This window comes from Mastigoproctus giganteus, chromosome 12, assembly GCF_048544385.1.
Source record: "Mastigoproctus giganteus isolate SK-2022 chromosome 12, ASM4854438v1, whole genome shotgun sequence".
In the NCBI taxonomy this organism is placed as follows: Eukaryota; Metazoa; Arthropoda; class Arachnida; order Uropygi; family Thelyphonidae; genus Mastigoproctus; species Mastigoproctus giganteus.
The window spans coordinates 38425454-38443632 of NC_143586.1; the positions used below are offsets into that span (position 1 = coordinate 38425454).

General features: G+C 34.6%; 1 protein-coding gene across 1 annotated transcript in view; it reads right to left on the reverse strand.

Moving 5' to 3' along the window:
- LOC150076908 (transcriptional regulator ZNF706-like) overlaps nt 1–18179 on the reverse strand; it is a 39671-nt gene that overhangs the window by 12636 nt on the left and 8856 nt on the right. The window contains exon 2 of the mRNA XM_090386730.1: nt 10881–11032. Within this exon, the coding sequence (XP_090242856.1) occupies nt 10881–11015 (135 nt within the window). The 5' untranslated portion in view covers nt 11016–11032. The remainder of the gene's footprint in view (nt 1–10880; nt 11033–18179) is intronic.

Below are 18179 nucleotides of genomic sequence, written 5' to 3' on the forward strand. Positions count from 1 at the left end.
TAACAAAGTTTTTCGAATAAGAACAACAAATTTAGTATATTAACAGTTTATTAAGCATAAATTTATTCAATTATATAAAATAAAAAATAAGTAAATAAATCTGTCAACTACTGAGTGCATGGCACTCAGTAGTTGACCAATTTATCGAAGTGCAATAAAAAAATTAATTTTAACACAAAAAGTAAATGATAGATTTGAATCAGAATACTTTTCCCCTTGATAAGCATTGAATAATGCATAACTAATGTGATTTTTAAATTTTCAGCTCCATTAACGATGGAAATAGAGGGGGGGGGGGAACACTAAAATTAAATTTTCCTGTCTGGTGCTGCCATTTTTAATTTTAATCTGTATGTAAGTTTGTGCTACAAACTACATACAGTCAACATATGAATGCCACTGCCTACCTGAACACTATTTCTGGTAAGTTACTTCCAACATGATAAAAAAGAAAAAAAAACAAGACTCATCACAAGATATGGATTATTTGGGAATGGTTCCAAAAGCATGAAAGTAACCACACCATACTTCACTGGCTTGTTAAGCCATCATATCTCAACCTAATGGGAAATGATGGATTGAGGTGGAATCAGTAGTTTACAGCAATGGATCAACTACTGTCCAATCTGCAGAAAAGCAACTAAGAATTGCATGTGCCCACAATCCTATGAAATTGCTTTTGGAAAGTTATGGAGTCCAGGCCCAACAACCCAAGGTTGTTCTGATGGCTAAAAGAACTGCTCTTCATTCAGTGTACAACTTATAGGTAAACAAGTGTGCACAGAAATCTGCCTAAATGCACCTATCAAATGCATACATAACTAATAAGATATTTACCCTAGAAAAAAAAAAATAATAAATCAAACAATTAAAAGACTGGTATATCATTTGCTCATTTAACTTCATGCAGCCAAATTAAAGAATATCAAATTAGATAAACTTCAGGAAAGCTTTAGCTGCCATAAAGGCTGCCTGTAAAGGGCCTAGGTATTAGTAATTAATATATAAACACTTCATATCATGAAGTATTAAAGTGGATTTTTTTTTACAAGGGCTTCTATAACCCGTTGGGACAGAATTTATATCCCATGTCTTGCCAAAACAAAATTGCCTAGAAAGTACCCCCCCCTCCAAGTTAATAGGTATATTCAAAACAATCAGGTAAACACAAATTTATTTTGGATATAAGTGCAAATTTTCAAAACTTGGCCACTAGAATTAACCATTTAGTGGGTAAAAAAAAAAAATAAATAATAATAATCTATAGGCAAATTATAGAGGAGCAGAAGTGTGGCACATTTTTGAACACTAGCAAATTCTTTAGATTTTTAGTAATACTTAAAAGGAAAAAAGTGCAAATGGGACACTTCCTAATTTCATCATTTCTGTTTAATCCACTGAAACCAAAATTTATCATCTAGCCCCATTGAGATGCTCAAATACTCCAATGGGAGAGGAAAGGAATAATTTTATCCACCATTTTGAAACATGGTTACCATTTCATCTAAGTCACCTCTAAATTCTTTTAGTCTGATCAAAACAAAATTGTCTAGTTTCAGTAAAATAACATTGGTTGCCATCTGAATTTAATTACTAAATTAAGTTATTATCCAATAAACTGAAAATAACTCATTCAGAAACTCATCACTATGAGAAACTAGTAGATGATTTCTGAATCATCTACTAGTTTGTTATGAATTAATATAAAAGTAACTCTGGTACTCTCAGAAAAAACTAATAACTTTTATATTTTGGCAATAATAAAACTGTCAAAGCAAATGTAGCAATTCTACCCAAAGAAATTTTGAACTATATTCATGTATTCAAAAAGCACTTATTTATTACAGTAATGCAAGATTTGATTTTTTAATTTCTGGAGAGTATCATATGGAAGTGTTCTACATATCACATTGAAGTAAACTTTTATTCTTTTACAAATATTGATATCAGCGTAGAACATACTGAGCATTATAGCTCTAGGTCATACTATTCAAAAAGTACAAGTGCTGATATTACTGATGAAAGTACATCCCTTTAGTATAGCAGCCAAAGGATTACAGAAAAGCATTTCATGAGCAAATTACACAACCCCATCATTATAGTAGTTGATCAAATGTTTGCAGTTAAGACAAGACAGACATTGAAACATGCAGTACATGCGCCACTAGATAAGTTAATGTTTTTTCTCATCTCTTTGTAAACCCATACATGATATAACATACGGGGGCAACATGCATAATGTGTATTTTTATTTACTTATGTTCATACTAATCTCTGGTAACATGGTATAACATACACCTCTACAGCAGAAAGTTTTGTTTGTTATTTGGTTTTTAGCATTAGCAATTAAGGCCATATTGCTCCTGGAATATGTGGTGGTCATTCCCTGACCTTTCCGCATCCTCCGTATTTGGTGGTCACGGGCTCTAACCCCAGTCTAATCAAGAAGCGTGTGCTACACACTGCTGCTCCTGCCCACCTGGCTACAGAGGCGCCACAGCAGAAAGTGACAAGATATGAAATAAAATTCTGTTAATAATAGAAGTAATTTGAGGAATTACTATCCTGCTCTGAATCTGTTTTCCCTTTTTATTAATCTATTTTTTCCCCCATAGAAGCTCAACTGAATAGCTGTAGCCATTCATGCTCATTTTTCCAGTTTCACACTCTGGCTAACCTTGTCAATAGAAACTTAACTTTGCATTCACTGGCATTACTTTAATTATGTGGTCATTTATGTCAAACCTTTTGCCACTATGAAAAGTCAGATTTCCATCCATTATAACTAAACTCTTATGTAGGTTAAAAAGTGCTTAATTTCTCTTTTAATATAAATGCTTTAACTTTTGGCACTGAAATACCAATGATCCACAGCCCTTGAAGTGTCAAATCTTTTGCATTTGGTGCATTAAAGATTTGCACCAAGACATTTGAAGACTATACTGTTATAGGAAACCTAGGTTTGTTTTTAATTATGTTCACCTTTGCTAAGCACAAATTTCCATTCAAAAGCAACTTATAGTAGATGCAGGCAACATAGAATGGGAAACTGGTTTCTTCATACAAGAAACCAGTTTCCCATTTCAAAGTTGGCCACTTTGATCTGATGCAGTTATGTACACACAGAGAAAGAGAAATTCTTACAAAAAAAAAAACTTGCTTTTGAAATAAAGTTTTCAAATGCTGAAGTAGTCTAACAGAAAGATTATCATATGAACAAATGTGATATCTTTCAGTTCTCAAAAGCCCCTTAGGAACTACCTTTGTATCAGCAATGCCCAACTCATCTGGCATCAAAATTTAAATTTAGAATTGGCTGTTGCATAACTTTATATATTCTCTAATCATAAAATTAAAGATATAAAAGGTGAATGCAATTACAACAGTAGAATCTCATTACTACAAAGTTGAAGGAGATATAATTACCATTACCATTTCTTTTGGTAGATATCTAACAAAAGCTTTGTCAAATAGTGATAAAAATATTGTTTAGATTCTTTTATTTATAAGATAACACAAAACCTGAAATTAACATGGTTTAAACTGAAATGAAAATATAGCATAATTAGTATCAAACCAGTAAAAGAATTGCCTTGATATTATAGGAAAGTATACAAACCAATTAATTCAATTAAAAGTTGTTTACATCAGCTCTTTGTAAACAAAGAGCTGCTCCTAAAGCACACAACTATAGTGTTCTGCCAAAACTGAACAGAAAAAAAATACCTTGCTCAGTTTAAATACATATTTTTAATAAATGTATATGTTAGGTTGTTTAATGAAAAGTTTATTTTGTGTTTATGGCCAAACTAATTAACAAAACAATTAATGGAGATCAAAAGGAAACAGTTGAGGAATACTACAATCAATGCTGATGTCACTCTGGTATACAACTTTATTAACATTTAATGGTTGCCTTAGCATATTTTGGACAATGCATCCATTATTCAGTTAAATGAATTGTTAAATGTTACTGCAGGCCAACACTGGTCAATCCATTTTGAGCTTTTTTTTTTTACAATGCAGTATGTTCAATTTTTTACTCTCATCACTTGTAACAAATGTTACTGTTTTGCTGGTTGCTTAACACCTCTTCTAGTGTTGCCAATGCTATGGTAGAAACTTCACTATGACCTTGGACTTAAATTCCTGTTCAAAGTCCAATTCCTCAACATTTCTACCACATTCATTTGCTGGACCATGTTTCTGATATTCTCTCCACAGTCATTGTTTCTGAATTAGTTTATTATTATATATAATACAAAACTGTCCTGAGTGACAACAAGATTACAAATAGTATCCAAGGTATTCACACATCAAGTACCTTATCAGGTAGGCTCTATAGTCCAAAATGACTAACCAGTTGTTGCATAAAACTGGTGGTACTGGTAGGCAAGAACAATCTAAGTGTTTCAGCCAATGTGCTAGGCAACAATCTAGAATCAATTTCCTTTTTTCTGAGTAATTCTATCCACTCTCAATAACAAAGATTGAAGTGTTTGCTATGAGCCAAGCACTTTTATTGGCCTCATAATCATAGAAGTTGATCAAATTCTTTAAAAGGTCTTAGCTTATAAATTTACCCATCAAGTGGGTGCAATTTTGTATTGCCATCTGCTTTGTGGAATAACAGTAGACCGATTTGTTTACTTGATTTTCCACCATTACAAGACTCCTTGAATGGCAAATATGTAATTACCATTCTTTTCAGGATTAAAAATACCTTGACTTATTTTTCAAGAATGGACTGTACAGGACAAAACCAGTGTGTAGCTTTTTTTGTCAACAGATCCAAACTGATTGCAAACATTTTGCAAAAAAAAAAAAACTGTCCTTAAATTTTCATAGTCAGACACAGCAACTTTGAATGTTGCTAAACTAGATAAGTTTTTTCTTGTAAAGCTTGCTCTGATTGGTAAATTAGGTGCAAGTGCTTGTTGCTATCACTCAAGTTTGTTTCAAGCTCCAACTTTTGCACCACAAATAAATTTTTTTATTGCTGCTCCAGTTCCCCCTCCCTTTATTGTAGACAAAGGGAATATTCTATTCTCATGGAATGGCAGTTTTAATTTGTTCCACCCTATTAGCTTCTTTTACAATAGTTTACTTACCATAACTTCTGAGGTTTAACATAATTTAAAGACAAGCTCCAAAAGGGCAGCTCAGATCTTTTAAAAATGGATATATACAGGCAGTTCTTGCTTTAAGAACTTTTTCCCCTCAAAAGCATCAAGTATCAACAAAATTGAAAATATGAATATTAATTGCAAAAAATTAAATGTTAAACATTCATAAATACCGCATTTCAAACCACACGTGTAGTTATACGATACAGTGTACCGTGCTTTACGATATTAATCCGTTACCATCGTATCACAAAAATATTGTAATGTGAACCCAATAACATTGTTTTTTGGTAATTCATTCCATGACTTTGAAAGTTTTCAAATTTTTGCTTTATAACTCCCTATTAGGTTGTTTTTATAGTGTAAATTGTATTAGTTACCAATTCAAATCATTAAACCCATTACACCTTCATTGTTATGTTATAAGAACCAATATTTTATGTGATATTTTTCTAAAGCACATTTCTGGAAGTCACGACCATAAAACAAAAACAATTTGCACTTTATTGGGCTTTTCTGTTCTGCAAGCAATTATAAACGAGTAGTAAACTATTTTATTGCATTTGTGAAAATACCGATAGTTGGAATTGTGTAGGTTTTTACGTTATTATTGTGAAATGTGTTTGCCTTTTACTGAAATCTTCAATCGTATAAAAAAACAAATTTTCAGAATCTTCTCTTCGTTAATTTTTTTGCTTCGTAAACTTGTTACTCCATGCAAATGTTAGTTGCAATTTGTGCATTCCGTTAAAAAAATGCTTATGCGTGCTATTCAAATTTATAAAGAAAAGAGAAGATTATCGTGGAAATAAATGCCTCAAAGCATTTCTGAAGGTGACTCCTTGTGAAACAAACCAAGGAGTGCCAAGCCAATAATGGGTGATCAACAAGTGTGCATTTAGTCTATGAAGAATAAACATCCTTTAACATTTGAGTCATAAATAATTTCTCTATTATTATAATTTGCTTGATTTTACAGGCAATGTTTTCATTTCTTTGGATAAATCAATCATTGTTTAAACAAACTAATTTCACTGTTGAGAACGAAGCCCCTATTTTTAACATTGTCTATGGGAAATAAATTCCTGCTTTATGAGCACGTGCTAGGAATGAATTAACTCAAAGTCAAGAACCCCACACACACACACACCCCTGGTGTGTGTGTGTGTGTGTGTGTGTGTCCCTGAGTTCAATGGCAATTCAAGCAAAAGCAAGAAGTATTTATGAAGATATTACAGATAAGTACAGCAAACCCAAAGCTAAGTTCGTGGCAAGCAATGGGCGGTTTAATAGGTTCAAGAACCCACTGGTTTCCAAAACATTAAAGTATGTGGTGAAGTAGTCAGTGCCGATTCTGCAGCTGCACAGAAATTGTGATGTGTTGGAACAAACGCCTTCTAAATCTCCACAGCCCTCAACTTCCATAGCAGTGTGCTTATCAGCTGGAAATTTAATTCTAGCAACAATGCTCGAAAGGTAAAACTTGCTGACGTTATGCCTGTCTCCTCTTTTTGTAAATTTATAATTTTGAAATTTTTTATAAATTTTTCCTGTGCATGAGATAAAAAAATTGAATAATTCTATTTACATGTTCATCGAACATTTTTTTGCTTCTATAAAATTCAGCACGCATAGTTGCAAGTGCAGAATTTCCCTAAATGCTTATTTAGGGAAATTCTGACGCATAAAATCCAACTTACATAGTGTTCAGCAGAATGCTACCCTTACCTAAGTTGGGGTTTCATTCCGCGGGCAACCCCGACTGCAATTTTTTTCCTCTTTCTGCTTTCTATCGTTCTTAAAACTATTAAGTGTAAACAAGGGTGATACGAACATACCTACTATCCCACTTCTATTACTATTTTCATCTTAATTTAAACACTCCTTTTCCCTTCCCTATCCTCAATTTAATACCTCACCCTATACCATGTGCTTGTTCCAAATTACTGAATTTCAGTCTCCACAAAATTGCAACTTGTGAATCTGACACAAAAAAACCTACATATTTATATTAACCATATTTTATTCTAACTTGATCCTTATTTTTACCTTAATAAATGACACTGCACTGGGACTACCTTGTCCATACTGTATTTGAATATGCTAATTACATTTGTTGTTTTTTGGCCTTTCTTCTACTACTACAGACAAGTATAGAAATGAAGTTCCTAGTCAGGTGTAGTCCCCTGATGAAATTGCCTGATGTATCAATATTTGCTTCAGCTGACATCAGATTCTGCACATTTGCCTTACCTATATTCGACCTTTATCCAAAAGTTTCTCCCCACATTCGATGATAGCTGTACCACTATTTATTATCTTATTTGTATCTCCCCACATTCGATGATAGCTGTACCACTATTTATTATCTTATTTGTATTTTACTGTACTAATTTTACTTTACAGTTCACCCACCTTCTATTGGCTTTGTAATTCAGCCCATAATTTTCTTAATTCATCATAACTTTTAGAATATTAACATTCTTTCACTATCTACTACACTTCCTTTTCTACTATCCTCACCCTTCTAGTTACTGGCACTAATTTTCACATCCATTTATGCATACTTCACTCAAATATATTAATAATTTCTGAAGGGATAAAAGTCTTTGCTATATATTGTAATAAATAACTGTTTATGCAGTGCAAGTTAGATACCAATTATGTTGGCTGCTCCATCAGTGCTCATTCTAGTCAGCTGGCTTGAAGAAAGCCATTCTGAGCAGGTCCTAGTTCATTCAACAGTTTTCAGAGCCACTTGAAGCAGCAGCATATTCAATAGGGACAACAGATAAACACTCTCCTTATACATCATATATATTTTGCATTAAGATTCAGTTCAACTCTTGCTTTATCTGTTTGGCATCAAATTACAAAGTATCATACTTCTGTTCTTGTTACTCACATTTAGATCTCTCACTACTGTTTAAAAAAAGTAGACAACCAGTATATGTCAGCATTAATTGTTCAATATCAGAAAAAAAAAAAAAAAAATTTCACATTTCAAATAAACACTGTACAATGCCAAAATGGCTTCTTGTGCCCTTTGAAAGTTCCAAACTTCATTGCCACTAAACCCATTCAAAACTTTGGAATTAGCCATTAATCAGGAAGGAATGCACAAGTTTCATATCTTGCCATGAATGGCATGGCAAAGTTAAGCAACTCCAGTTCCTCACATCTTTAATTAAGATCACTTCTCACTTTGAATTTTTTTTTACACCCAATAGCACATTTGTCTCTTCTTCCAGTGGTGCTTCTATTATTTCAACCTCTTTCAAATAAATATCAGGTTTGATTTCTTTTTGATATAATTGAAAAAACTGCTACTGAAGACTAAGCATGCCTTCATAATAAGTTACTATGTAGTAACTCATTGTGAAGGCAAAGTAAATTTACTCTTGTATATAAAACACACATTAGTAAATGCAATGGTCATAATGCTCATAACAGCATTAACTTTGCCTTCATGACTTACTACCTAGTTATTTAGTATTGTAGTATTTTCAAATAGCCTCACTAAATCAAAGTGCAGTGTCTTATTTAAAATGAAATACTGATAACAGCCTATCTCAGAAGTTACTGGTTCATCATTAGATAACATGTGATCTCCAATGGCAATATCTGGAGAAAGCAGTTGTCAAGAGACACTAAGGTGTATATCATTTTAATAAAATCTAAACAGCTGGTGTCCAGGTACAATGACAAATAAGACAATGGCCACATTATATCAACAATAACAGAAATATAACTCACTGAAGCAGCTTTTAATTCCAAAACTGAAATATAAAACTTCTACCCCAAAGCTGAACCAATACATGATTCAGCTTTGGGGTAGGCCTTTGGTTGGATAATACCACTTACCCATTGGTGGATACCTTTACTTATCACAAGCACACAACCAAGGTATTATATTTGTGCAATACCTTAGCTATATCTTGGAAAATAAAGAGATGCTTCAGTGTTAGCCCACCAATCCATACATGATCATTAGTTACAGTTAAGTGCAATCTCAATACTGGATTATCAAATTTTGTAAATTTTTGATTTCCAAAACATTATGAGGAATAATGAAAACTTCATACATGTTGGCTGCCCATTTATCAGACTGGTGGAACTTAACTAGCATATACAAATGAACCACAGCAAGAAAAACTTCCATCAATGGATAAATGTTTACTGTGCACTAGTTACAGATTGTTAGCATGTGACATTTCAGATTCTTAGTAAATCTTGTCTTTAGACTAAATGAGGCTATGGGTATCAATCAACAAATTGATTGTCATTTACATAATTTTTACAATTCAATTAACTTTACAATCCATATTATCCACTAAAGCAGAAATAAGTTAAGATAATGGAAACTATAATGTACCAGGGACATATTCAGGGGTGGACAGAGGAGTCATATGCCCCCACCATGCATATAAGTGTTCCTAAGTCTATCTTAAAAAAAATTATGGTTCATGTTTACTCAACCTTGCTTAATCTATTCAAGGCTTTAAACACCTCAATCAGATCTCCATGCAGGTGCCTAGTCTCGACACACAACTTGCAGAACTGAAGCCTTTCTAGGTAAGAGCACCCTTTTGTTCCCTTCACCAATCTGGTTGCTCTTCTCTGCACCCATTCCACTAGATTTACATCCTTCCTAAAGCAAGGCCTCCAGACCTGTACACAGTACTCAAGATGCAGCCTAACTATTGCCTTATACAAAGGAATAATCATCTCCTTATCCCTACCAGCAAAGGGTCTGTATATCATTGATAAAAATCCCATGAGCTGTCCAAGTAGCATGTCTGTACTGCTCACAGAATTTCATGTCTGACTACACAATTACCCCAAGTCTTTTTCATTCTTCACTACCCTGAGTGTAAAAAAGTTGTCCAATAAATCCACAAAAGTTTTGCTAGTGTGTAAGTGATCAATCCACAAATTCCAGTCAAAATCTTGAAAGTTAAAATCCTCCATTATGAGACATTTGATTTACTGGTACTATTTTCCTGTACAGTTGTTTGGTGTACTCATTACAGTCATTAGGCCTATATAATACACTCCTCTCAATTTTGTTTTCCCAGTGCTTACATCACACAAAACTGACTCATCATTGCACTAGTTACTCAACTCAACTGGATGCACTGCCTTAGATTTAATATTCCTCTTAACTAAGAGCATAACCCCTTTGTACTCAACATAATCAAAATTCAGCATAACTTATGTCTGAGTGACACTATCTTCTCCATTATTCCTTAGTTTTAGTTACCCCAAAACAGCCCATGTATTCATTTGTTCCATTATGACTTACATGGGCTGAAATCCCAGACACCTTGCTTTCCAGACTGCTGCATGTACCAATAGTAGCAATGCAAGAATCACTTTCTGGAAACATGCTTTTGTATATACAGTCTGTTTCTCAAATTTCTTAAGAGCTTTTTTCCCCTCAAGTATTAGAGAAATACAGTAACAGAAGAAATCATTTACATGCCATTTAAGATTTAACATGCAAAATTTGTTTTCCAAGTTTGAAAATGAATGTGTTTTATACCCTATAACAGTGGTTCTCAATCTTTTGTCACTCAAGTCACACTTGAAGTTAAAGGATGCATATTCATGGCACTTAAATAGTGACTGCCATTGAGATCAATGGAGTTTTTTCTAATCTCATGGCATACCATTTTAGAACCACTGCCCAATAACAAAGAAAACCTGAAAGTTATTTAAATTTAGAAATAAAAAATAACTACATAATTTTACCTTACAAACACCACAAGTATGAATCAAAGCTTTCTGTGCTGCAGCCTTTTGGTCATGTCCAGCAGCTTTTTTGTTTTCTTGCTGTTTTTTCAGCTTTCGCTGTTGAGACTGGATTTTCTGCTGACCTCTTGCCATCCTTCAAAGCTAAAAGACTAGAGAGAAAAAAAAAATACGATAATTTTACGATGGTATACATTTTTTATTGACTAAAAACTAAGAGCCAAGTTTTATTCACTACCTGATGGGAGAAGCAAAAACACTTATTCTTAACCTACATGTTAAGGAGGGGACCATTACAATTGGCACAGTACACCCTATTTCCACATGAAATAGGATAAGTGGTGTTCTCCAAGAAAAAAACAAATGCTAGAATCATTTTAACTTATCATTGTATTAAATTTATTATTATATATATATATTTTTTTTTTATAGACTTATGTAGGTATACTAATCTAGATTCCTTCTACAGTATTACTCTTTTGAAAACTTCACATCATAAAAAACCCAACTTTCACAAGAAAGCAAATCATTCTTTCTTGTGAAAGTTGATCAAATAATATATTCAAATAATCACTGACCTACCAAAGAATTTAGCACAGCTCTTAGACTCTAGGTTGAGTGAAAAGAATTTCAGCACCTAGAACTTCATTTGCTTGGTATAGGTACAGAAAATCACTTTTTTCCGAAAAAATTTCTTGATTAACTGATACATTGAATTATGTATATTCATCAGAATGGGGTTATTCACCAATAGCTCAGAGACAAAATTTAAAAAAAAAACTGGAAAAATAACATGTTACCACAATCAATTCTGTTCACCTATTTGCAGTGTTCTTCCCAGGACCTATCGAATGGGTGCACAGCCCAGTGAATTTAACTGACTGCCCAGCTAAAATTTAAGCAATTTTCGCAGTACCGAATGGTACTGCTCAATCAATATTAATTTGAACATACTATGCAATGCAGGTCAATGCAATAGAAGCATATAATGTTAAATTAAGCAATTTATTTTTGCTCTGGATTGCTTTAAGTCATTTATAAATAACAGAAAATTTTATAATATTGTGAAGTATTACACTTCCCCACCCAGCTACTTCATCATGCCATCTGGCTGGAAAAGTTTTCTGGTGAGAACAATGTATTCACTTAAATGAAAGTTATGGCAGTTCTGAAATCCTTGTGAGAAAAGGTGAAGTAATGTGATCATGAGTGGATAGTTTAAGGGTGCTAGCCATACTTCTTAGACAACAGTTTAGTTACACAAAATATTAGTTTTCTATGCAGATGGGATTCAGAGTTAAAAACCAATTACCTGAATTAAAAAGAAAGGCAAAAAAGAACACCTGAAAGCAAAAGTGTCAAGGAGCTACCACTTTTCTTCACACAGTGCTTCTGCCACTGCTACATATAAAAGTGGAACAAACAATTCAACCATTTAGCTTTAAACTATTTCAAAATAGTTTCATAACTTATTCTCACCAAGTGGAGACTTGGTTAATATTTAAATGTGAAAACTATACACATTTGATTTATAAAGGATTATAAGAAGTTTGTCAACAACTTACTACTGCCAAATTTCTAATAAACTGATGTGACCACCAAAATGTTAAGTGGCCAATTACATAGGTCACCAAATATTTTTCATCAAAAGAGAAAAAGATGTGGGCTAGATAGGTCTTGGACACCAATTTCAAATCTGTTTTCCTCTAATAGATCTAGTATTTTTATGACAAGAAAAGTTAGATAACAAGACTATCATTCTCATATTGATTCAGCCCACTGAAATTATTATTACAATATTATTTATAAAACATTGTTGAGCGTATATCCTTATTATTTCAAAATTTAATTATAAATTGTTGCAGGTAAGATGTGATACTGAATGTAATCATTGTGCCTCAAAAATGTAAGTCACCAAATTCCATGCAGCTCTTTCTGACTAAACAATGGATATTTGGAAATTCACTTATACTTTGGCTGTCCTCTTGGTCACCAGAAAAGTCTGGGCACTGAATGTTATTTGAAAATGTAGGGCATTTATAGAATTAAGTATCAATGTGGTAGACTGTTGATACAGAAATTTATAAGTGGCTACAAATGTATACAGTGCTATGTTTATGCACTATATTAAGTTGTTTATGGCTACCAGAAACAACTGAACTAAGAAGGCTGTTCCCCAGTCCATGCCATCAGGAGGCAGGCCACAACTATTCATGTACAGTCTTAATTAAAAAGAATTATAATAGTACTGCAGGGGAGCATAAACCACTGAAGGTCCCATCCACAGGGGTAGAGACTGAAGCTAACAGTGAACATGTCAGGATTGCAGGATCAATGAGGAGCTGTTGCAAAAAGCATGGTGATGAAGGAGCTTTCTTCTAATGAAGACTTGTTTGCAAATTCTTTGAGGCAAGTGTCAGTCCTAAGATGAAATTCTCTACAGGAAGGAGTCAGGTCTTCAAAAATGTAGCATGAACAGAGGACATAAGCTCAGTCCTAATGAGTACCACAGTAACAAAGGTCAGAATCAGATTCTAAGACTAATGCTTGGAATTGAGTGATGGGTACCCTGTGAGGTTTGAGAGGTAGTTGTTACTGTGAAACCAGGAACTAATTTCCTTGGTACATGTGTAAGAAACCTTTAGGAAAAAGGATCTAGTTACTGCTCCCTTAGTGGAGTAAGTCCAACAATCCTGATAAAGTATTCTATAACTTTCTCAGTCTGTATAAGCATTGTTGTAATCATTTGTTCTTCAAGGATGTTATTCCTGATTTGGTTCATATCCTACCTGGAGCATTATCACTTGCTCAGACAGTAGCCAACCACGATGCAACAAAACCAAGCCTCCACCTCACAGAAAAATTGACAATGAGGGGGAAAAAAAAAAAACTGCTTTGTATAGCAATTGTAGCGTTTTCTTGTTGAAACCCCATTTCCACTTGGAGACTAATTAAGAGCCCTGTATATCATAATTTTATCAGCCAAGTGCTTTAAATGGCATAGATCTGTTATCTAGGGTGATTCAAAGATGTTTTGCTTCAGTGACCAGATGGGTCACTGAAGACCTTAATGAATGGATGGCACTTTGGGCTGAACCTGCCTTGGAATACAAGCATTTTAGTTTTGGACGAAGAAAAATTTAGTTTGTTCTGTATAGTCCAATGATGCAGACTAGTTAGGACTTGATTGGCAACGGTTAAGTTCAGCTTGAAGATTCCTTGCTGAAGAAAACAGGTCATCTGCATATGCAAATTGACAAGTGTCATCAACCTGATATTGAAACCAGGTGTTAAAAAAACAAATTCCAACACAGAGGGTCCAAGACACTGGGCACTCACAAGTCACTTGTCTCATTATATGCATTTGTCTTGACTACGATGACTGTCACAGAAGTAGCTTTTGTCTGTCTGGTAAAGTTGGAGGAAGCATCCAGCAGAACAACCTTTTGAGAATAGTGTCCCACCAGAGTGTATTGATGAATAGAGGAGTTAATGTACTTGGCCAACTAGACTGGGCATCTAACAGAGCAAAAGCAGTATTGGCTGGGGGAAAAAGAATGTTATGTATATAAAGAAGAGCACTGAGTGAATGCAATTAGCTTGTCTGAAAGTGTCAGTGTTAGCAAGGAGGGCAGTCAGCATATGCTTTTCTATTAGTGGTATGTATTGGGCTTATGTACAATTTCACGAGTTCAATTATTCAACATGCCAGAAAGATAGTTCAAGAGACATTTATTGAAAAGGTAATAAGATAAGATTAGGTTTGAGCTAGAAGAATTTCTAGCTAATGTTTATTTTTAGGTCTATCCTTGGGCATTTGTTGGGTTTCATTTTCATTACAGCCACCTTCAGCTCTACCATAGAGAATGGAGGGGTTGTATCTCATAGTGAGTATCTGATTTAATGTCTTGATTTCCTGATGATTATGCCAATCAACAGTTAGGTATCCATGGGCAAAATGCTGCTCAGGATAGTGTTCAGTATGTCACCTCTTTGTCAAGTCTCCACAATTATTTCTAACAGTATGAAAAATTCCACAGAGCAAGTTCTGTTCCAACTCAGCTTTTGGACTACACCCCAGAGAAGGCATTTCTTGTAGCAGTGACTCAGTGCCACCAAGATTGAGTTTTCTGGTTGTTAATGACTTTGACATTCTTTTGGTATTGTTTATTTCCAAATTACAAATATGTACATAATGGGGGTCAGATACTTCATGGTATTTTCTTACCATTTCAGCAACTGCAACAACAGTAACTAAGGGTTATGGAATTCTTAAATTTTTTTTAGTAAAATTGAGTTTTACTAAATCAAATTAGGATCTAATTGGAAGAATTCTGTTTTAAGGCTAATTTTTTTATATAATAAATAACAGTAATATCAGTCACAAAAGTTATTGATTTGTTTTTGGGTGAAAAAGTGGGTGGTCTGTGGTTATAATCTCACTACAAGGTGGTTTTGGTCAAAGAGTCCAAGGGATTATCTTTTATAGTCTCGATCCCAGGATTTACTTGTGTCCCAAGGGCACCATTATTGCAGGTATTGGCTTAATGGGGGATTATAACACATTTAATGATATGTGAAAAAATTAAGTAAACAAATCATTTAAATTAAAATAGAAGATGACAAAAATTTGATGGAAAACTTTCTCAGTTAAGATCTGTTTCTAGGGTGGTTGGTTAGGAATTTCTCTAGGTTGTCTACTTCATAGTTGGGGGGGGCAGCAAAAAAGTTTAAACTTATTTTTAATTTGGATTAGGACTATTCATAGCACTACCCAAATTAACATATGAATGTGGCTGTTTAATCTGGATTTCCTTTGTTGTGGCTAATGTTAACCATGACTCCCATTAAAAAAAAAGGCTTCTTTGTAGAAGTCTATGGTGTGTATATATATATATATGTCTGTGGCAAGTACTGATGTTTTAGGAAATGCCAATTTTTGATTCTCTGTCCATGTATGGAAAGCTGGATCTGAAATTGTTATTCTGCCTTTTTCAATGTCCTTAGGCTCAGTTTTCTCTTGCTTTGTCCTATGTAAGCTTTAGGGCAATCTACATTTTAGCCAGTATATAGGGTTTTTGGTGGAGGGGCAAAGTCAAGACGGCAAGGTTGTCTTTTATTGTTGTGGTTTTAGTATACCAGATAAATTGGCTATTTGAGCTATATATTTGCTGATGTTTACATAGCACAAAGGATAGTGATGGATTGTTTATCCTTGTCAAGATTACTGTTGGGTGTATTATTGGAGAATTTTTCTATTTTTTTTTTTCTGATATGCATTTGTGGTTAATCAGTTACTGTAGACTTATCTGGGGGATTTTCTCCTTGAGATCCAGCTTCTGTAAAGGCTGGATCTCAAGGGGAAAATCCCCCAGGATGAAGCCATCCAAGGAGAAAATCCTGGACACCTTCAGGATGAAGCTGTCCAGGACAGATCCAGTGTCAGTAGGTTTATATAAGTTTATGGTGTTGTTGGTTCTGCTCAATTGTAGATCAAGAAATGGTAGCTTTTTATCTTCTAATCTGATTTTGAACAAGGTGTGGATGTAGGCTATTGATATGTAGATCAAGTTGAGTTCCCCAATGCCATGTGACTAAATGGTAAGGACATTATATATCTAATCTATACTTCTGGTTTTAGTGTAGCTTTTTCTATGGTCTTGTTTTCAAAGGAATTCATAAAGATCTTTGCCAGTGTGGGGGGGGAGGTTGCCAATGCTGAAACCTTGTTTTTGTTTATTTATATAGGTCATATTTGAAGCTGAAGGAATCTTCTATTGACAAATCTACTAAATTCACCCCTGGAAAGATTGTGTAGGGATCAAGGGGTAGAATTTTTTTTCAGCCTGATCTGTACTTGTTAACAGGAGAGACTGCTTCTACAGGGATGGGATACACTTAAATAGAAAGGGTGCAAGAATGTTCGCTGATGCTATCGAGGCAGTGTTAGGTGGGTCGGAAAACTGCTAGATTGGGGGGATACAAGGACTAATAGATTAACAGTAGCCACTGGCAGAGGAGAAAGTGATTCTTGCACTGCTTCTATTGGAATGAGCAGCAGCCTGGAAAATAAGATGCAGGATATTTCAGAGACTGCTGGGAATCATGGGGGTACAAGTAAACACATGGGTTGTGTTAGGGTGGCTAAGAGGAAGAGCAGGTGCATGTATACTTGCGTGTACACCAATGCTAGGAGTTTAGTAAATAAATTTGATGGATTTGAGGTATTGCTCAAAACAAAGGCGGATATTGTTGGGATTTCAGAGATGTGGTGTCACACAGATATAAGAAATGCAGAACTGGAATTTGCTGAATACAATGTCTACAGAAAGGATAGACAGGATAGGAAGGGAGGAGGGGTTATGCTATTAGTTAAGAAACACAAAATCCAAGGAAGTGAAGCCAGTCGACATTGCTGGACAGTGTCGTGTCGAGTCAGTTTGGTGTGACATAAGCATTGGGAGATCAAAATTGAGTAGGAGTGTGCTATAGGCCTAATGACTGAGTATAATAAGAAACTGTACAGAAAAATAGAGTGGGCCAGTAAATCAGAGAGTCTTATAATGGGGGATTTTAATTTCCCAGATATTGACTGGAATTTGGGGGCTGGTCACTGGCAAGGCTTTTGTGGATTTATTGGATGATTGTTTTCTACATCAGCATGTTCGGGAGGCAACTAGAGGGAGTAATACTCTTGATTTGATTATCAGTAGTGATTCTTCATGCATTAAGAATCTGCAGATAAATGAACCACTCGGTTGCAGTGATCTGAAGTGGGATTTACTCAGAGGTAACTACCATTAGGGGTAAAGGGAAGGGATATTGCTTTCGTAAAGGCGACTACAATGGACTGAGACAGTATTTAAATTCTATACAGTGGGATCAACTGATGATGTTACCAACAGCAAATTCAAAATGGGAAGCATTCAAAGAACTTATCTTGGAATGCTACTAGGCTTTACATACCAACTAAGAAATATTGTTCAAGGTTTAGGCCTAAATGGATGTCAGATGAACTAATGAGGCATATGGCAGAGAAGAAAAATGCATGGGATACATACAAATTAACATGTGACACAGAAGCCTATGATAGATACAGGTTGATCTGTAACCAAGTTACAAAGGAGGTTAGGCAGGCAAAGGCAGATTATGAGAATCCTTGGCAAGGGATGCGAAGAAAAACAGCAAAGAATTCTTTACTTATGTAAACGCTAGAAGGAAGGGGATGAATCAGATTGATATCAAGTTGACCAATGGGTCAACTGTTGATGAACCTGCTCAGGTAGCTAACAAACTAAA